The following is a 21,073-nucleotide window of genomic DNA, read 5'->3' as shown; positions in this document are numbered from 1 at the left end:
ATAGAAAGACCACCTGCCTATGGTGAGAGAGGCCCTCAGAATCAGCTTCATTGCTGACTGACTAGAGAGGAAGTCCGCAAGCCGTGCGTGGAGCTTTCCATGGATACCATAGGAGGAGAGTTTGGTGAGCAGAGCGGGGTGCCAGACCGTATCAAAGGCATGAGATATGTCAAGGGAGACGGCTCTGATTTCCTGTTTGGCATTGAGGACATCCATCCATTGTTGAGACAGCAGAAGAACTATGTCCAGAGTAGAGTCACCTGGTCTGAATCCTAATTGATGATGAGAGATCAGGCCATTGGAGAAGAGGAAGCATTTAATATTAGAAGCGATGATGGATTCCCTGACGTTGTTGATGATTGGGAGCAGGCTGATTAGTGTGATTGCAGGGATCTGTTTTTGGACCTTTTTGTGTGAAGCGGTAATGTTGGCTGATTTGCAAGCAAATGGCAGATGCCCTTGAGCAAAAGAGAGGGTGAAGAGAACAGAGAGAGGGTGAGATAGAACAGCAGCGCAGGATTTTTGTACCCATGCGCTGATGCTGTCTGGTCCAGTTGCAGAATTGGAGTCCAGGTTTGACAGGAACTTCTCTGCCTTGTCGGGAGAGAAGTACAAAGAGTCCAGGAGCAGCAGGGTACGACTGGGTAAAGTGGCTTCACAGAACAATCGGTTTGGGACAACAGATTTTGAAGCAAACACAGTGGAGGCATTCAGCCTTTTCATGGGCAGTGTCAACAGTGCAGCTTTTGAGGTAGGGGAGGGGATGGAAGGGGAACAAACACCAGAAACAGATTTGACCAGATGTCACCAGGATTTGGAGGAGGGAGACAGGTTTGAGAGTTCAGTCTTAAGAGAAGAGAGATATTGTTTCCTGGCTCTCCTGAGGGTAGACACATACTTGTTCTGAGCTTTGTGAAAGGAACTGAGATTACCTTCAGTTGGATTTTCCTTCCATGAGGTGCAGGCAAGTTGTTTCAGGGCAACTGCCTCACCACAAGATTCAGTATATGATGGACAGGAGGAAGGGTATGACAACTGAAGACAAGATGGGATAAATCTGTGCATGAGAGAGAGCAAATGTCTTTGGAAAAAATTCCCAGGATGAGTTGATGTCAGACACAGTAGAATGTGAGAGCAGTCCAGAAGTTAGGTTAGTCATAACTATGTCAAGAAGAGAAGATGTAATCACGGTACATCATCGCTTCTTCACATGAATATGACTAACCTCGCTGCAAATGTCTGCTGTTCTTCTTCTGCTCCAGTCGGTTCATCTGATGACAATATTGAAATCACCACATATGAGAAAGAGAGAGTTGGGATGAGTGGATAGAAGTTGGTCCATGTTGTCGGACAGCGAGATGTAAATGGAGTCATGACTATTTGTTTGATGGTACAACACACATATAAACAAAAAGTGGGAGCGAAGAGGAAGCTGTGGCCAACAGGCCGATTTGATTTTGGAGGTCCGGATCCACATTCACCTATCAGTGGGTTACAAGACGTAAACTGGGCAGCCTGGCAGAGGTATGCGCTCTACCGAGTTTCATTCTACTTCGTTTTGTTTTTGGAAGCAGGCTTGAAAAACGGCACGATAATATGGAACTATGCTCAAGCTGTTATATGTATACACTTTAACATGGCTTTTTTTTCCAAGGCAGAAGAAGGAAATACAACATGGGAATTCCTCCAGATCTTTTGCAGTCGAGTCAAAAGCAGCATAGGTTAAGTGAGTGCGAAAATAAAGTGAAGGCCTCTTACTCATGATACAACAAGCGTTACGCCTAGGTCCCCCGTCGGTGAAGTAATGCAGGTTGACAAAGTGGAAGATGTAAGGCGGCCATCTTGGATTTTGACGTGGCGACCCAATTTTCAATAGCGTTCTTCCTTATGCGTGGATACACCCACACACCAGATTAGACGTTAGTAGTTCGTTTATTTTTCAAGATATTTTGCTCACAAGGTTCAGACATATATATGGTGGCGGCCATCTTGGATTTTGACGTGGCGACCCAATTTTCAATAGGGTTCTTCCTTGTGCCTAGATACACCCACACACCAGATTAGAAGTTGGTACTTCGCTTATTTTTCAAGATATTCAGCTCACAAGGTTCAGACATACATGGCGTCAGACATACATGGTGGCGGCCATCTTGGATTTTGACGTGGGTTGCACCCACACACCAAATTAGAATTCGGTCCTTCGCTTACGCACGCACGCATGCACGTATGCACGCCCGCCCGTACGCACACATGGACGGAGGGGAAAACCATAGTCCCCCTTTTGCTCCGCGGTGCGACGGGGGACAACAAAGGCCTCTGAATCATCACTCGCAAAACCATCTCTTACCACCACTGAGAGTGGCGCTACACGGTACACATTTACGTAGATAATTTGTGTCGGTTGGTCTCCTCTTTGGAACCCCCAATTGGAGGGGAGAGGCAAAGTAAGTAGTTACATCCTTTGTCTTATGACCCTTGGTATCTCTGGCAAGTTTGATTGAGATTGGATAAGTAATGACTGAATGCATCAGCCCCAGACGTACATAGTACATACAGACAAACTTGTAGCCCCGCCTCAAGTGGCCCTAAAGGCTTTGTGTCAAGTGATATCTCATTAGAAAAAAAACAAAACAGAGACAAACAGACAGACAGCAAATTGCATATTTTAGTGTGAGACACAAACCACTCTCCTACATTGACAATTTTACCAAGGTGCTCTGTACACCTAGATAAATGTTAATTAATGCATTCCATTCTGCAAAATGACCCTCATTTGATGCAATAATATAGAGTCGATTGGTAGCAAAGTAATCAAACTATTGAAAAACAAAAACGGCTTGCACTACAGTATATAAACTACAGTATGAATGAATGAAATGAATGATCGTTTTAAGGCTATTTTCCCCACTAGAGCGGGGGTTAGCCTTGCGGGCCCCATGACAATCATGGTTCCCTGTTTGAGGCAATGTTTTTATGGCCGGATGCCCTTCCTGACGCCAACCCTTGGTCACGCTCTTACGATGCGCAGGGATACGGGGTACCTATTCTAAATCGGGGTACACACCGTGATCATTCATCCCAGCAAGCTGGTACTCAATTTGCCGACCTCGGAAGGATGACAGGCTGAGTCAACCCCCCTGGCGTTAATTCAGCGATCGACCGGGATTCGAACCCAGGATCCTAGGATCCCAAGCCGGCACCCTAATCGCTAAGCCAACACCAGGCTTATAAACTACAGTATCAGAATATTAAATGATACATCACTCAATGTGCAACAAAAATTTATTCTAAATTCAACACATTTCGTATCACAAACAATAAAAATACATTACAATGTATACTTTGCATGATCCAAGAAAGACAATTGCTTCATAAAAACTGCACAACAGCACAAAAGAGGTGCAAAAAATGGACAGAGAAACAAAATCTACAGATTTAAAAAAAACCTTTACCAGAAGTTCAAAGGTATCCACATAAACAGGTCCCTGCCCTTTGACATCTTTCCGATTGTCAGACTTTATTGTCCATATCCAGTAGAAACGTCCCATATCTGAGACTACATGAAGCGTACAGGGAGAGGGGGTGTGGGGATCAAAAGGAAGCTGAACAGAAACGAGAACCTAGAAAAAAAAAAAAGACAAATGTGTTAAGAACAACATGTAATATAGTGCATGCTGAATACTTAAAAGGATCTGAGTGTTATCTCGAGGGGATTAATGTAGCTGGTGGTGCCCATTGTATCCTTTACATTTTTAACATTGCAAGTAAGTTTAAAAGTTACCATGAAGTGATACAACTGACTGATTATGACCTCCGTCACCACAGGTGGAAGTATTTTTTTTAAAGTGTTCTAGTTACTGTTGTATTTGCCAACAAAGATACCATGAAAACGACAGACATTACAAGACGACAAAAAGACAGAAGCAGAAATAAACTAGAAGGGCACTCAAAAGAACGCATACCACCACCAGGCTGAACAGTTTACGTTTTGCATCCCACTGATAGGCCAGTTCTGGATTCGGACCTTAATCAAAATCGAATCGGCTGGTTCTAATCACCCCACCCAACTCATCCAACTGCTTGTGTCATAACTCATCCACAAACCATTTGAAATATCATGCAATATATATCGTTTTTGGGGTCCATTTTTCTTTTGGGCTCAAAGTTGAAGAATCACGTTTTAAAATTCGGATCTTCACCAAAATCTAATCAATTAGTCCTAGTCACACCCAACATGTCCACCAAGTTTTGTCTGAATCCATCCACAACTTTTTGAGATATCGTGTTCACAAACAAACAAACAGAGATACAAAAAGACAGACACACAGATAGGGGTGAAAACTATTATTACCTCTGCCACATCAGGTGGCAGAGGTAATAATACGAAACACATAGTATCCCACTATATTAAATAAGGCAATTCTACATATGTATGTGTGTATGTGTGTAATGTGTATGCATGAATGTATGCATGTGTGTATGTATGTGTATGGTGAAATGTATGTATGTATCTGTATGTAAATGGTGTATGGTGTACAATGTATGGATGTATATCTAATTTACATAAGTATTCAGCACCCCCCCCCCCCTCCCCCCCACCCCCGAGTCAACACTTCTTAGAAGCACCATTGGCAAGCAGCAATTACAGCTTTGGGTCTTCTTGAGTATATTTGCATCAGCTTTGCACATCTGGATTTGAGGAGTTTCTCCCATTCTTCCATGCAGATTTGCTCAAGCTCTGTCAAGGTGGATGGGGAGCATCTGAACAGCAATCTTCAAATCTCTCTACAGATTCTCAATGGCATTCAAGTCTGGGCTTAGGCTGGGCCACTCAAGGACTTTCACGTTATTGTTCTGAAGCCATTCCAGTGTTGCTTTGGCTGTATACTTGAGGTCATTGTCCTGTTGGAACGTAAATCTTCACCACAGTCTAAGGTCTTTTGTATTCTGAAGCAGGTTCTCCTCCAGGATTTTCCTGAATTTGGCTCCATTCCTTGTTCCCTCTATCCTTCTAAGAAAAGCATCCCCATAGCATGATGCAGCCACTACCATGCTTCACGGTAGGGATGGTGTTAGATGGGTGATGAGCTGTGCTTGGTTTCCGCCATATGTAGTGCTTTGCATTCAGGCCAAAGAGTTCAATTTTCATCTCATCAGACCACAGAATATTTTGCCATGCTCTCAGAGTCTTTCATGTGCCTTTTTCTCAGGAGTGGCTTCCGTCTGGCCACTCTCCCATAAAGCTTAGATTTGTGATGGGCTGCAGAGACTGTTGGCCTTCCGAAAGGTTCTGCCATCTCAGCAAGGAACCCTGTAGTTCTGTCGGTTTGTCGGTCTGTCGAGCTGGTCATTGGGTTCTTCATCACTTCCCTGACCAAGGTCCTTCGTGCCCGGGTGCTCAGTTTGGTCGGATGACCAGCTCTAGGAAGAGTCCAGGTAGTTCCATATTCTTTCCCTTCCCTAATGATGGAGCTTGGGAATGTTCAACACTCTAGAAATTGTTGAATACTCCTCCCCAGATATATTCCTCCTCACAATTATATCTTGGAGTTATACGGACAGTTCCTTGGACTTCATGGTAGAGTTTCTGCTCTGACATACACAGTCAATTGTGGGCTCTCGTATGCAAAGGTGTGTTTTATTTGTAAATCATGTCCAATCAATTTAATTAGCCACAGATGGACTCCACTCAAGTTGGCGAGAAATCGCAAGGATGATCAAAGGCAATTGGATGCACCTGAGCTCAATGTGGAGTCATAGCGAAGGGTTGAATACTTATTGACTCAAAACATTTCAGCTTTTCATTTTTAATTATCTTGTAATAATTTATATGAAAAATAATTCCACTGTGGTGAAATATGAAGAAGAGGATTCGACTGGGATAGCCTTGAGAAGGGTATATAACGGGTTGTAGTGGGAAGTAGAAGATTTGGTTTCGTAGTGGGAAGGAGGAGATTTGGTTTCGTATCTCTTTTGTGAGCGGACACTCGAGAAAGGTATGACAGGGAATGATTTATTTGCTTGCTTATGAACAATGAAATGCCATTAGAATTTGCTCGTAGAACTTTGCTGTAGTTCTCATATTATTCTTTGTTCTGTGCGTATAGGGTATGTGGAGATAGATTTCAATAAAGCCTCATGTCTGGAAACAAGGTCTCGACTTGATTTCGTAACAATTTATTGAAATCTATCTCACCACTCGAGTGCCATGGACAAATTTCTCAAACCAGAGAGGTTCGATGGTGATCCCAATGCCAGTAATGCTGGACGATGCTGGACCCACTGGCTCAAGTCCCTAGAGCTCTACATGCGAGCCTTGCATGAAGCCGCGGACCAACAGAGCGATGTCTATGACTATTTCTCCCACTGTGAATCCTACACTGATTCTGTAGCGACCCTGCAAGCTCTCTATCTAAAACCACGAAGCACTGTTTACGCTCGACATTTGCTCACTACACACAGGCAAGAGGCTACTGAGACTTTGGAGCAGTATACGCAGTAGTTACAACAACTCGGAAAGGACTGTGGAGTGCTGGATCAGATGGCCCTCGATGATCTAATGTGAGATGCTTTCATTACCGCTCTCCTTTCGCTGGCCATCCGTCAGCGGCTGCTGGAGACCCAGACTATAACCTTTCAGGCTGCGTACGAACAGGACCGGGTTTTGCAGTTGGCCCAGACTCGATTGGAGACATACGTACGACCTTATCTGACAATGCACGTTGTTACCGCTGAGAAACGCTCAGAGGCGGTGTCAGCTGCAGGGTCAAGTTGTCCGTCGCACGCCGCTTGCCTGGATATTCTCGACAAGAATCCAGATGCCGAGGAGAGCGGTTTGATTACGACGGCGGCCACGACCCCTGCTGCGATGACAGGCAAATGTTTATTTTGCGGGAATCGCAGACATCCTAGGAGCATATGCTCTGCTAGAGATGCGCTGTGTAATAGTTGTGGGAAGAAAGGACATTTTGCCAAAGTCTGTCAATCAGCTAAGACCAAACAAACGACGCTCGCAGGCACGCGCGCCTCGAGGACGGCTCTGGGGGATGCGCCTCGCGGCCTGGCGAGGGCTACAATTCCTGTGGTTATTTACGGCGAGGCTGCAAACGCTTTGATCGACACTGGGAGCAGCGAAAGTTATGTCAGCCAGGATCTTGTTCGCAGACACGGCTGGTCCACTGTGCCGGCCACTCAACGCTTGTACATGGCCTTTGCGGCTCTATTGCAAAGCTCCAAATAATTCTGTGTGGTGAACTTGGTAGCTAACGAGATACGATACTCGGATGTTAAAATGATGGTATTGCCGAATCTGTGCTCCGACGTTCTCCTGGGACATGATGTTTTGAATAGGCATGGGCGATTAGAGATGCACTTCAATAATGCACAATCCTCTAAAGTCTTCTCGGTATGTAGCTTGACGGAGATGTTGATCGAACCACCCCCGCTGTTCCCATGCCTAACCCCTAATTGTCGCCCTATAACTGTGAAGTCTTGGCGATATTCGCACCCAGATGCACAATTTATCGCTAACGAGACCAAGCTGCTTCTAAACGAGGGTATAGTCGAGCCTAGTAGCTTGCCCTGGAAGGCTCAAGTGCTCGTTGTCAATAATCCTAATCACCGGAAGCGTATGGTCATCGACTATTCTCAGACGATCAATCGTTTTACCCAACTTGATGCCTACCCACTACCCAAGATGGATGCCATGGTCAGGGAAGTATCTACCTACCAGGTATTCAGCACATTGGGACCTCCAAAGTGCGTACCACCAGACTCAAATTTACGGCGGTTCTTGGATGTCTTGAAGAAATACAGACTGACCTTCAACGAAGAGAAGTGTAATTATTCCGTCCAAACAGTGGATCTTTTGGGGTACATTGTGACCGGAGGGGAGATATGACTTGACGCCGCTCGGCTACAACCTTTGCTCGAAATGTCCCCTCCCCCTGACCGTGTGGCCTTGCGCAGAGTACTGGGACTGTTCGCACATTATTCCAAGTGGATACCCGGGTTCTCAGAGAAAATAAGGACTTTTGGTGGAATACCAAATATTTCCACTGAACGTAGCCACGAAGGCCACTTTTCAGCTATTGAAAACAGACATAGCTAATGCTGTTGTGACCTCAATCGACGAGGCTATTCCTTTCATGATCGAGACAGACGCCTCGGACTGTGCTATCGGGGCTACCCTCAATCAAGCAGGAAGGCCGGTCGCCTTTTTCTCTCGCACTCTGTCTGATAGTGAAAGACGCCATTCCGCTATCGAGAAGGAAGCTTACGCGATCGTGGAAGCCATCAGACGGTGGCGCCATTTCCTTCTCGGGAAACATTTACAGTTAATTACGGACCAACAGTCCATCGCATTCATGTATGACGGACGCCATACGCAGAAGATTAAAAATGAGAAAAATCACTCGCTGGCGCGTAGAATTAGCCGACTTCAGTTTTGACATCATTTACAGGCTGGGACGAGATAATCTGGCTGCCGACGCTCTGTCTCGTCCTGTCTGCTCGGGAATAACCACTGGCGATTTACGGGATATTCATAATTCACTCTGTTACCCCCGGGGTGATTCGATTGGCTTATTTTGTGCGAAGCAGAAATATGCTTTTTTCTATAGATGACGTATGACGTCTTTGCAAAACATGCTCCGTGTGCACAGAGGTAAAACTGAGTTTTTATAAACCGTCTATGGGACGCTCATTCATGCCGGACGGCCGTGGGAGCGTTTGAACGTTGATTTCAAGGGTCCGTTGCCAGCAGCAGGGGAGCGCTGGTACATTCATACTGTTGTCGACGAGTACTCCAGATTTCCGTTTGCTTTTCCATGCGACGACATGTCTTCTGCAACGGTGATTGAATGTTCGCGACAATTGTTCTTACTGTTCGGATATCCTGCTCTCATTCACTCCAACAGAGGTACAGCTTTTCTGTCTCGAGAGATGAAACAGTTTCTCCAAGATCGAGGTGTCGCCATGAGCCGTGCCACGGCATACAATCCTCAAGGCAATGGCTTGGTGGAACCTTATAACGGGATTATCTGGAGAGCCGTCTCTATGAGCTTGAAGTCACACGGTTTACCTTCGCAGCAGTGGGAATGTGTACTGCCTGATGCACTGCACACAATCTGGTCGTTATTGTGTACCGCTACTAATGGAACCACACACAAAACAATGTTTCACTTTCAGTGACGTAGTGCTAGCGGGCGAGCGTTGCCCTCTCGGTTAGCCGGGCCCGGTCCGGCTCTTCTGAGAAGAGCGATCAGACAAAATAAATACGAGCCATTGGGGGACTGTGTGGAAATTCAAGAGGCAAATCCAGAGTATGCTCATGTGAGGCTGCAGGACGGACGTGAGACTACTGTATCTGTTCGCCATCTCACGCCTTGCAGCGAGGGAAACGAGCACGTTGCTGATGACGCGGTACACGGAATCTCGGGTTCACCCATCAAAGCTGAGTCGCATCAAGGATCAACCGGGGATAAAGTAATGCTTGATAATGTCAAGGTAACAGAGATCTCGTTATAGTCAGGGAGATCTCAAAAGGGGCAGACTGATGAGGAAAAATCTCTTTGTGAAACCGGGGACCCTGGAACTGAGGGGATTTATCGAACTCGTGCTGGAAGATTGTGCCAACCGCCAACTCGTTTTGGTTGGTAGAGCTTTGCTTTGTTACTGTTGTGTTGCTAAATTGTTTGTTCGCAAGCTTATATTTTAACAGAGGGTGAATGTGATGAAATATGAAGAAGAGGATTCGACTGGGATAGCCTTGAGAAGGGTATACAACGGGTTGTAGTGGGAAGGAGGAAGGAGGATTATTACTGTTCACTGTTAACGTTCACTGTTATTAACCTTATAATGTTTACACTTTCCCCTCAAGTTCTGTATTCCGTCATATATTATAACACCTTTTTTTTCTTCTTCTTTAAAAGGTTGCTTTCGACTTGCTCACCAAATCTATCCATCCCAAAAAAAAAATCCATCTCTTATAGTGCCTTTTTTCTACATTCCCTAAACTCTCCTGCACTCCATCCTCCCTCCAGCATCCTTAAACGTATTTTTGACTCGAAGGTCACAAGAAACTCATTTTGCAATAAATGTTCGTTTCCCATTAATCGTACACTTTCTAAAATCCAATCTCACCCCTCCCCTCCAAATCTTCCCCATAACCCCTCCCATCCAAATCTTCCCCATCACCCCTCCCCTCCAAATCTTCCCCCTTGCCACTCCCCTCCTAATCCTCCATCCCTTTCAAATCTCCCCCCTTTCCCCTTCTCTCCTAAACTCCCCCCACACCCCTCCCCTCCAAGACTCCCCTTCGCCCCTCCCCTCCTTGACTCCCCCCTCACCCCTCCCCTCTAAATCTCCCCCATATCCCATCCCTTTCAAATCCCTCCCCTTGTCCCTTCCCTCCTAAACTCCCCGCTCGCCCCTCCCCTTCAAATCTCCCCACCCTCATTTCTTCTCAATTTCCCCCCTCTCACTCCCCCTCCTCAAAGCGTCCTCCCCACTTCTTCCCTCTTCCAACTCTCACCTCCATCTCCCCCAACCTTCTGCCTCGCTCTTCCCCCTCCTCAAATAACACCTCATTGTGCCTCACCCAATCACCATCAAACCTTTTGTCCGCCCCATCCTTCCCTTTCTCCGAGCTATTCTGAAATCTCTGACACACCTTCAACAGCTCTCCCTACCTCTTCCACCTCTTCCACATCTTACCCTACCCCTCCTCCCCCCTGTTCTGTATCCGATGCTCCCCCTTCCTCTTCATCAACGGTATGGACCTCAAACATCCGGGGCCTTCGTTCAAACTCAACTGATCTCTCCATACAGGTTGCTTCTGTCAAGCCAGATGTGATCTGCTTAACATAAACTTTACTCCTTCATGATGTCTCTGATTCCTTAGTATCTCTCCCGGGTTACTCCCTCCTCCGGTATGATAGACCTGAGCCTCGTCCTGGAGGTGGGGTTGCTATCTTTATCAAAAACTCTCTTCCTCACTCGCCCTGCACTGCACTCCATCCACCTCACCCCAAGGAATACCTCTGGCTACGGCTTCCCCTTCGCTCCAACCTCTTGTTCATAAGTGTGTTGTACCGTCCACCAAACAGTGATGACTCCATCTACATCTCGCTGTCTGATAATATGGACCAACTTCTGTCTACTCATCCTAACTCTCTCTTCCTCATATGTGATGATTTCAATTGTCACCATGCCAGTTGGCTGGGTGTGGGTACCTCTCTCACCAGCCATTGCTCTTCAGCAAAGGACTTCTGTGACTCATTGGGACTGACACAATCTGTCAATTTCCCGACCCGGATCTCAGTCAACGGAGCATCTTCTCTTCTGGACTTGGTTATGACTAACTTCCCTGAAAATGTCTGCTGCTCTTCTTCTGCTCCAATCGGCTCATCTGATCATGTGCTTGTCAAAGTGGACATCTCTCTGACCATTCTCAGGGAGCCTCCTCAGCGTCGACGAGTCTGGCATTTCACTCAGGCCAACTGGCACGGTCTTCAAGCAGCCATCAATCATCTGGACTGGTCTCCCATCTCTACCACCTCTGACATCAACTCATCCTGGGAATTCTTCCAAAGTAAATTGCTCTCTCTCTCATGCACAGATTTATCCCATCTCGTCTTCAGTTGTCATACCCTTCCTCCCGTCCATGGTACACGGAATCTTGTGGTGAGGCTGTTGCCCAGAAACAAATTGCCTTCGTCTCCTGGAAAGCAAATCCAACGGAAGGAAATCTCATTTCCTTTCACAAAGCCCGAAACAAGTGTGTGTCCACCCTCAGGAGAGCCAGGAAACAATATCTCTCCGTTCTCAAGACCGAACTCTCTTATCTGTCTCCCTCTTCCAAATCCTGGTGGCGTCTGGTCAAATCTGTTTCTGGTGTTTGTTCCCCCTCCATCCCCTCCCTTACCTCAAACGGCTACACAGCTGACTCCGCACGTGAAAAAGCTGAATGCCTCAACTCTGTGTTTGCCTCTAAATCTTGTGTCCCAAACCGATCCCTCTCTGTACCCACCGTACCCAGTCATACCCAGCTGCTCCTGGACTCCGTGTCCTTTCCTCCTGACAAGGTGGAAAAGTTTCTGTCAACCCTCGACTCTGATTCTGCAACTGGACCTGACGGCATCAGCCAACGGGTCCTAAAATCCTGTTCTTCCACTCTTTCACTCCCTCTCTCTGTTCTCTTCACCCTCACTTTTGCTCAAGGTCAACTGCCATCTGCTTGGAAACCAGCCAACATCACCGCTTTGCACAAAAAAGGTGCAAAAACAGATCCTAGCAACTACAGACCAATCAGCCTTCTCCCAATTATCAGCAACGTCATGGAATCCATCATTGCTTAGGATATGAAATCTTTCCTCTTCTCCAATGGCTTGATCTCTGATCATCAATTTGGTTTCAGACCAGGTCACTCTACTCTGGACATGCTGCTTCTGCTGTCTCAACAATGGATGGAGGTCCTCAATGCCAAACAGGAAATTAGAGCCGTCTCCCTCGACATATCACGTGCCTTCGATACGGTCTGGCACCCCGCTCTGCTCACCAAACTCTCCTCCTTTGGTGTCCATGGAAATCTCCACGCATGGCTGGCGGACTTCCTCTCTCGTCGTAGTCAACGTGTGGCCCTGAATGGGTTTCTCTTATCTCCTCTTCCTGTTCAGGCTGGAGTTCCCCAAGGCAGTGTTCTGGGCCCTGTGCTTTTTCTGGTCTTCATCAATGATCTCTCTCAATCTCTTGAAAATCCTCTCTATCTCTTTGCTGATGACTCCACTCTCTGCCGCTCCATTCCTCATCCCTCAGATCGGCAGTCTGCAGCCTCCTCACTCTCTGCAGACCTGGACAAAATCACAGACTGGGCAAACAAGTGGAACATGTCTTTCAATCCTGACAAATCTCACACTCTTACGATGTCTCTCCGAAAAGACCGACTGGACAACCCTCCCATCTACTTTCTGAATAATCCTCTCCAAGAAGTTCTGTCACTCAAGCTTTTGGGTCTCACTATCTGCCATGATCTTTCCTGGGAAAACCACATTTCCAAGCTGGCCTCCAAAGCCCGTCGCCGACTGGGCATCCTCCGTCGTGCGAAGTCCTTCCTTGGCACACCTGAGCTCCTCACCACATACAAGGCTTTCATCCGCAGCTCAATGGAATACTGCTCTCCCCTCTGGGCTGGTGCTCCTGCCTCACACCTAGCTCGTCTTCACGCTGTTGAAACCAAAGCGTTCAGAATCATTGGAATCTCCCGCGATGACGCTATCTCCGAGGGCCTTTCACTTACTCACCGCAGGCAGGTTGGTGGTCTTTCCGTCTTCTACCGACTCCTCTCCGGCCTTGCTCCCCCAGCTCTCTCTGGGCTCTGTCCCCCAAATATTCCTGCAGGTCGCACAAGATCTGCCTGCAACCCTCTTATGCTTAAACTGCCAAAATCAAGACTCTCTGCTCACCTTCACTCCTTCATTCCTCTTTTCTCCCGCCTCTGGAACAAACTCCCTCACTCTCTTCAATCCCACTCCTCCCTCCAGGTCTTTAAAACGGCTGTTCACCACCATCTCTTATCTTCCCCAATCCAAAACCTTGATCTTTTCTACCCCTGCTAATTTCACCCCAAAGCCACTTTTTTGAGGTGACTTTTGCTTTCTTTCCTGGAAGTCCTTGGTGTCCTTGCATTTTATACCTATCCTGCCTCCCCCCAGGCCCTCTGCCTCCCACACATCTCCCGATGTCCCTGCCCTCAAATGTTGTGTTTGTGTGCTTCCTCCCCTTCTCTCCCCATCTTGTCGACCGCTCCCATTTTTATATACTTTGTTTACTTGTTTGTTTCATTTTGTTTGTTTGATAAATGTTAGCTCTTTCACGAGCTGTATACATTCATTGTATACACGAGCTGTATACAATGTATCCATTCACGAGCTCTTAACTCTGTATACAAAAAAAAAAAAAAAATTTGCTTTCGTATCTGTCTTTTGTGAGCGGACGCTCGAGAAAGGTATGACAGGGAATTAATGATTTGCCTGCTTATGGACAATGATATGCGAGTAGAATTTGCTCGTAGAACTTAGCTGTAGTTCTGATGTTATTCTTTATTCTGTGCATATAGGGTATATGGAGATAGATTTCAATAAAGCCTCATATATGGAAACGAGGTCTCGACTTGATTTCATAAAATCCACTTTGACATTTTGGGGTATTGTGTGTAGATCAGTGCAAAAAATCTCACAACACTCACAAAAGTAACACAACAAAATGTAAAAAAGTCAAGGGGTGTGAATACTTGTACAGTGTATGGAATGTGTACATACACAATACATACATACATACAAACATCATACAGTGCCTTCAGAAAGTATTCACACCCCTTCACTGTCGTAATTACAATAAAAAAGACACACGTCATCTGAGCTGACGATATTTTATGGCCTGATTCATCAATGTATGTGTGCCATCCCTCAGACAGACGCTAAACTGGGCGTCACATCTACCGGAATTTATAACCCCTCTTTTCTCCCCTCACTCTTCCCATCCCTCTCTCTCCACTCACGTCTCTGTCTCTGTCTCTCTTCCCGAACCTCTCCCCATTCCTCCCTCAACCCTAACCTCGCCACCCCTCCCTCTCTCTCTTTTTCTCTCACTCCCAACCCTCCTCGCACCCCTCCCTCCCAAAGTGTATAGCAACGTGTGGTGAGGCGTCCCTCTCATCCCCCCCCCCCCTTCCTCATTCCCCGCCACTCTCTCCACTTTCTCTCTCCCACCTCTCTCTCCCACCTCTCTCTCTCTCTCTCCCCCTTCCCCTACCCCTTTCTCTTATTATTCCCATCAGTGAAATGACGGGTGATATTTGCTTGGAAAGAATATAATACTGCACACAAAATTCTGAGGTCCGACAGGATACCGAATACAACAACAACAACAACAACAACAACAACAACAACAGGCATTTTAAGGCCATTTTCCCTACAAGAGCATAATTACCTCTGAGCTGTCTGATGGAAGCTGTCCCTCAAACGATAAGCTGGGGATCTGTCTGCTAGCATTAGTTGGTGGACATACAAGTTCCCTCAATAAGTCCTTCACCAAATTGTTCTTGTTGGCGACAGAGCATTGCATTTGGACTCAAATAATGTATCATTTGCAGTTGTAGCAAACGTCCTGGATGCAATTTCATTCAAGAAACGACAAACATCCTGGATTTTTCTCCTCTTTCTCCTTTCCTGTTTCTTCCTCTGCCTTGAGCCTGGTGTTAGTTTAACGGTTAAGGTAGTTGGCCTAAGATCTTCGTCTTGAGTTTGAGATACTGTCATGCCGTTAGATAACACCAGGTGAGTTGACTCAACCTGTCATCCTTTTGAGGTTCACAAATTGAGTAACAGCTTAATGGTAACAGGGGCACTGCATCAGCGACACAGCCACGCTCCCAGCCAGCAATGATAAAACCAGCAGCCACATGGTGCTTACAAAATAATTATAATAATAATCCTCTGCCTTCAGTCAAACTGCAATTAATGTATTTATTTCTTCCTCTGCTTATATGTAAACACACTTGAGGCAGCACACATTAATCAATGAAACCAACCAAGTGTAGTTTGATTTTAGTCTTGAAATGGCCTTGAAGCATGTGATTGCTTGGGTGGAAACAGAAACGTACTGCAAAGGTCATAGAAGCGTTACTCCATGCAGTCTCGAGAAAAAAAATTGAAATGGAAAGGGTCTTTTAAACTCTTGCTTGTTGCATTTCCAAGCACGCTCTCTATATCTCTTACGAGCCACTATTTTGTCTGAATCTTGATATTCCCCAAAGCTGTGAGAGCAAGCGGCAAATTTGATTGATCGAGATATGTAAAATGGCGTAATATTTCGTCCGAGCACTGCTAAACGGAGCGTTTTTGAAAGTGCCGAAAAGGCAATTTGTTCAAGTATACCGTGTTCAAGTATATAATTAAATTGAATAAAATAAGGGTATTAAAGGTTGTTTGGGAAAAAAAAAATTGAGAAGTTATTCATGCCTGTTGTCTGTGTCCTTCATGGCATCCCTAAAAACAGTAAGTTTCTTCTTTGGAATGATTTAAAATTTTGTGTGACTGCCAGACAAACAGAGTAAAATAAATTACCTTACTCCAGTGGGTACATGCACGATTTGCCAAATTGAGAGTCAAAGTACTGCCAAACTGCAGGTTTGTGTTCCGATTCATGTCCTGATTTGTGTTTTACAGTGTTCAAAATATAACAATGAATTGAAATCAAGTATTTCCTCAATCATAGACAGACGTTTGGAAACAGACAGGCAGACAAAGTCAGCCAATTGCATAACCCTGCTTTTCACTTTGTGCGCGTGTTGGGTAAATATAATAAATACCTGCAGGGAGTTGGAATCAAGGATATTGATGAGAGCAGAAGGGTGGCTGTCATAGGAAAGTGGACGGGAAAACAGCTGGCCTAAAGTCCACCCCAGCCAACTGGGCTCCAACCCAGTGTTCTTTGCATAGACCCAGCCTCTGGACAAGAAAGTTTGGGAAAGTGCGACAAGATTGGCAATCACAATAAGTTGTGGAGAGAAAAAAACAAACAAAAAACAGATGACTTTTTAGATTTTGCAGATCAAAGTATACCTTGTGACATCTGTGGTTTTTTTTTTGGTTTTTTTTGTTTGTTTGTTTGTTTGTTTTTTTGTATACAAGATCGAGGCTCGTGAAAGAGCTAAAAAGTTTTCAGTTTAAAACAACAGGACGAACACATGTCCACGTCTTCACTTATCACATCCTATTTACAATTTCACGTACGTACTTAAAATAACTTATCTCCATTGTACAAACTTTAACGTGCAAACATATTGAGTAAAGACCAGGAGACACATTTATAAACAACTAGCAGAAAGACCAGGAGACACATTTATAAACAATTGTACCCATTATGATCAGGAATTGCAGTAGAAGCTCTTCCATAATCATTATGAGACCAGAATGTACTCCAGTTATTATAGTCACAATCAATATAATCAGGAAATGCTTCAATGACAAAGCCAGAAGTCTGGGTAATCTATGAAAAAATGATATAGAACCAGGCCAAAATTGCAAGACATTTTTGTACCTGTTCCGTAGACAAATGACTAAAAAATGGCCAAAATTTTGCATTCCATCAAGCTGCAGATGAAAGCTGGAAAAATGTCCCAAATTAGACAACTTTGGAGCATGGAAACACTTTCAGAATACGTATGCAATGTGGCTGGCACGCGTGGCACGGTCTGTTTGGCTGAAATGCAATGTTTTATAGAAGTGCTCTGTGCTGACATACAAGGTGATGTGTAGTTTTTGGTGGCAAAATAAATAATGACATTTATTTTACCATAAGATGTATTTTTAAAGAGCTGTTTATGCAGCTGAGATTTAGCTGCTCCTATGAACGGGTCTTCTGTCATGGGCTGCTGTGGGTACAGGTACACATTATTGCAACTTTTAGCCAAAATTCTTTAAACCTCTTCCCTCTCTGCAGATCTTGATATAATCATGAGCTGGTGAAACACTTGGAATTTGCCGTTCAATCCTGACAAATCTCTCACACTCACTGCGTCTCTCCAAAAAGATCGTCTGGAAAACCATCCCATCTACTTTCTCAACAATCTTCTCGAAGAAGTTGATAGTTTCAAGAAAGTCCCCTACATTTTGTCTCACCCCTGCTATGGGTGTTTTTCTCCTTTCTTTGTACTCTTCCTTTTGTTCTGTTACGCCCTGATCCATCCTCTGTAGTAGTGCCTCCACAAGCCTCGATATTGTATACAAAAAGAAAAGACCCCTCTCTACTATTCCAAAGGTGGTTGGTGGTGGCTAACAGATGGATTGGCTCTCAAAGAAATGGTGAAGTAACAAAGGTGGAAACAAAATTATTCACCTTCCCAATGTGAATCTAGTTTATGTTAGATGGTGGGTCTCCACTCCATCACCCTAAATGGAATAATCATCAAACCTAAGATGCTATTGCAAGTTGCTGTGTTACTTTCATAACACGAGATTATGGAGAGGCCATCATTGTATATATAATTTGTTTTTATTTGCAGATTCAGTCGAGCTTCGTATAAGAGCTAACACATATAACATATAAGAAAGGGAGCGGGAGACAAGAGGGGGAGGGAGAGGGCTGGGGTGGGGTACATGGGATGAACAAGACGGACACGACAAGGACTTTCAGGAAAGAAAACAGAATTTGAAAGAAGTAGATTTAGGGCGGATTAACGGGGGGGATAAAAGAAAATCAAGGTTTTGGATGGGGGAAGTTAAGAGATGATGGTGAACAGCTGTTTTGAAGACCTGGAGGAAGGAGTGGGATTGAAGAGAGTGAGGAAATTTGTTTCAGAGGTGGGACAAAAGAGAAATGAAAGGGTGAAGGTGAGCAGTGAGTCTTCATTTTGGCTGCTTCACCAGAAGAGGGTGGCTGGCAGATCTTGGTGCATCCTGCAGAAAGATTTAGGGGACAGAGCACAGACAGAACAGTACAGAGGGTGCAAGACCAGAGAGGAGTCGGTAGAAGACAGAACGACCACCTACCTACCTGCTGTGAGAAAGAGAAAGGCCCTCAGAATCAGCTTCATCGCGGGAGAAACCAAAGATCCTAAAAGCTTTCGTTTCTACAGCGTGAAGCTGAGCAAGGTGTGAGGCAGGAGCATCAGCCCAAGGGGAGAGCAGTATTCCATCAAGCTGCAGATGAAAGCTTTGCAAGTGGTGAGTACCTCAGTAGTGCCAAAGAAGGACTTTGAATGCCAGAGGATGCCAAGTCTTTGGAGGCCAGCTTGGAAATGTGGCTTTCTCAGGAAAGATCATGTCAGATTGTGAGACCCAAAAGCTTAAGTGACAGAACTTCTTTGAGAGGATTGTTGAGAACGTAGATGGGAGGGTTTTCCAGACGGTCTTTTCAGAGACATAGCGAGAGTGTGAGATCTGTCAGGATTGAAAGTCCACATGTTTGACCAGCTTGTGATCTTATCCAGGTCTGCAGAGATTGAAGAGGGTGCTGCCTGCCGATCTGAGGGATGAGATGTGGAGCGGCAGAGGGAGGAGTCATCAGCAAAAAGATAGAGAGGATTTTCCAGAGAGTCGGATAGATCATCAATGAAGACGAGAAAAAGCACAGGGACCAGAACACTGCCTTGAAGAACTCTAGCCTGGACAGGAAGAGGAGATGAGAGAATTCCATTTAGAGCCACATGTTGACTACGACAAGAGAAGAAGTCCACGAGTCATGCATGGAGATTTCCATGGATAACACAAGAGGAGGGTTTGGTGAGCAGAGCAAGATGCCAGACCGTATTGAAGAAACGAGACACGTCAAGGATGATGGCTCTGATTTCCTGTTTGGCATTGAGGATCTCCACCCACCTTGCTTATTATTGGGAGCAGGCTATTTGGCCTGTAGTTGCAAGGATCTGTTTTTGCACCTTTTTGTGTAAAGCGGTAATGTTGGCCGATTTCCAAGCATATGGCAGATGTCCTTGAGCAAAAGAGAGAGTGAAGAGTACAGAGACAGGGTGTGATACAGGGGCAGAGCAGGATTTTAGGACCCGTGGGCTGATGCCGTCTGGTCCAGTCGCAGAATCGGAGTCGAGGTTCGACAGAAACTTCTCCACCTTGTCAGGAGAGAAGGACACAGAGTCCAGGAGCAGTTGGGTTCGACTGGGAAAGGTGGGTACAGAGAGCGATGGGTTTGGGACACAATATTCTGAAGCAAACACAGAGTTGAGGGATTTAGCCTTTTTAATGGGCAGTGATGCAACAAGAGCTGCTGAGATCGAGAGAGAGAAGAGTGGTGAAGAGAGGTGGAAGAGTGGATCGAGAGAGAGAAGAGAAGTCAGCCACAATGACTTCTGCTATATATATATATATATTAAGAAGGACCGCATTATATACAGTATATATATATATATATACAGTGCATTCAGAAAGTATTCAGACCCCTTCACTTTTTTCACATTTAGCTATGTTGCAGCCTTATGCTGAAATCGTTTAAATTCATTTTTTCCATCATCAATCTACTCTCGATACCCCATAATGTCAAAGAGAAAACAGGATTTTAGAAAGTTTTGCAGATTTATTAAAAAGAAAAAACTGAAATATCAACATTGACATAAGTATTCATACCCTTTGCTATGACACTTGAAATTTAGCTCAGGTGCCCCCCATTTCTCTTGATCATCTTTGAGATGTTTCTACACCTTGATTGGAGTCCACCTGTGGTAAATTCAATTGATTGGACATGATTTGGAAAGGCACACACCTGTCTGTATAAGGTCTCACAGCTGACGATGCATATCAGAGCAAAAACCAAGCCATGAGGTCGAAGGAACTGCATGCAGAGCTCAGAGACAGAAATGTGTCGAGGCACAGATCTGGGGAAGCCTACAAAAAAATCTCTGCTGCATTGAAGTTTCCCAAGAGCACAGTGGCCTCCATAATTCTTAAATGGAAGAAGCTTGGAACAACCAGGACTCTTCCAAGAGCTGGCCACCCAGCCAAACTGAGCAATCAGAGGAGAAGGGCCTTGGTAAGAGAGGTGACCAAGAACCCGATGGTCACTCTGGCTGAGCTCCAGAGATCCTGTGTGGATATGGGAGAAACTTCCAGAAGGACAACCATCACTGCAACACTCCACCGATCTGGGATTTATGGCAGAGTGGCCAGACGGAAGCCTCGCCTCAGTGAAAGACACATGAAAGCCCGCTTCGAGTTTGCAAAAAATCACCGAAAGGACTCTCAGACTGTGAGAAACAAGATTCTGTGGTCTGATGAAACCAGGATTGAACTGTTTGGCTTCCATTTGGCTTTTTTGTTTCTATTCGCGGACGTGTTCCGCAAAATCGCGGTTTTTCAGGGGCATTGAAACAATGCCACGGCATACATTTGCGGGATTTTCATCGACCGTCGCGGATTATCGTCGACATCTGCAGGATTTGCCTTGCCATTTGCAAGACTTTCATCGACCTTCGTGGATTACAGTCGACACTCTCTGGATTTGCCTGACCATTCGCGGATTTTGCCTCGCCATTCACAGTTTGGTCCTCTCTATTCACGGATTT

General features: G+C 45.4%; 1 protein-coding gene across 1 annotated transcript in view; it reads right to left on the bottom strand.

The window, feature by feature from the left end:
* The window catches only part of LOC137429479 (putative E3 ubiquitin-protein ligase HECTD4), a 224,760-nt gene that overhangs the window by 172,056 nt on the left and 31,631 nt on the right, over positions 1-21,073 (bottom strand). Inside the window, exons 6-7 of the mRNA XM_078781093.1 lie at positions 16,370-16,508; positions 3,453-3,620 (exon numbers count right to left, since the gene is read on the bottom strand). Of these exons, the coding sequence (XP_078637219.1) occupies positions 3,453-3,620; positions 16,370-16,508 (307 nt within the window). The remainder of the gene's footprint in view (positions 1-3,452; positions 3,621-16,369; positions 16,509-21,073) is intronic.

Source organism: Myxine glutinosa, chromosome 6 (assembly GCF_964187855.1).
Source record: "Myxine glutinosa chromosome 6, kmMyxGlut1.1, whole genome shotgun sequence".
In the NCBI taxonomy this organism is placed as follows: domain Eukaryota; kingdom Metazoa; phylum Chordata; class Myxini; order Myxiniformes; family Myxinidae; genus Myxine; species Myxine glutinosa.
Note: the sequence above shows the minus strand (reverse complement) of the source record. Positions and strands in the feature narration are given on the sequence as shown.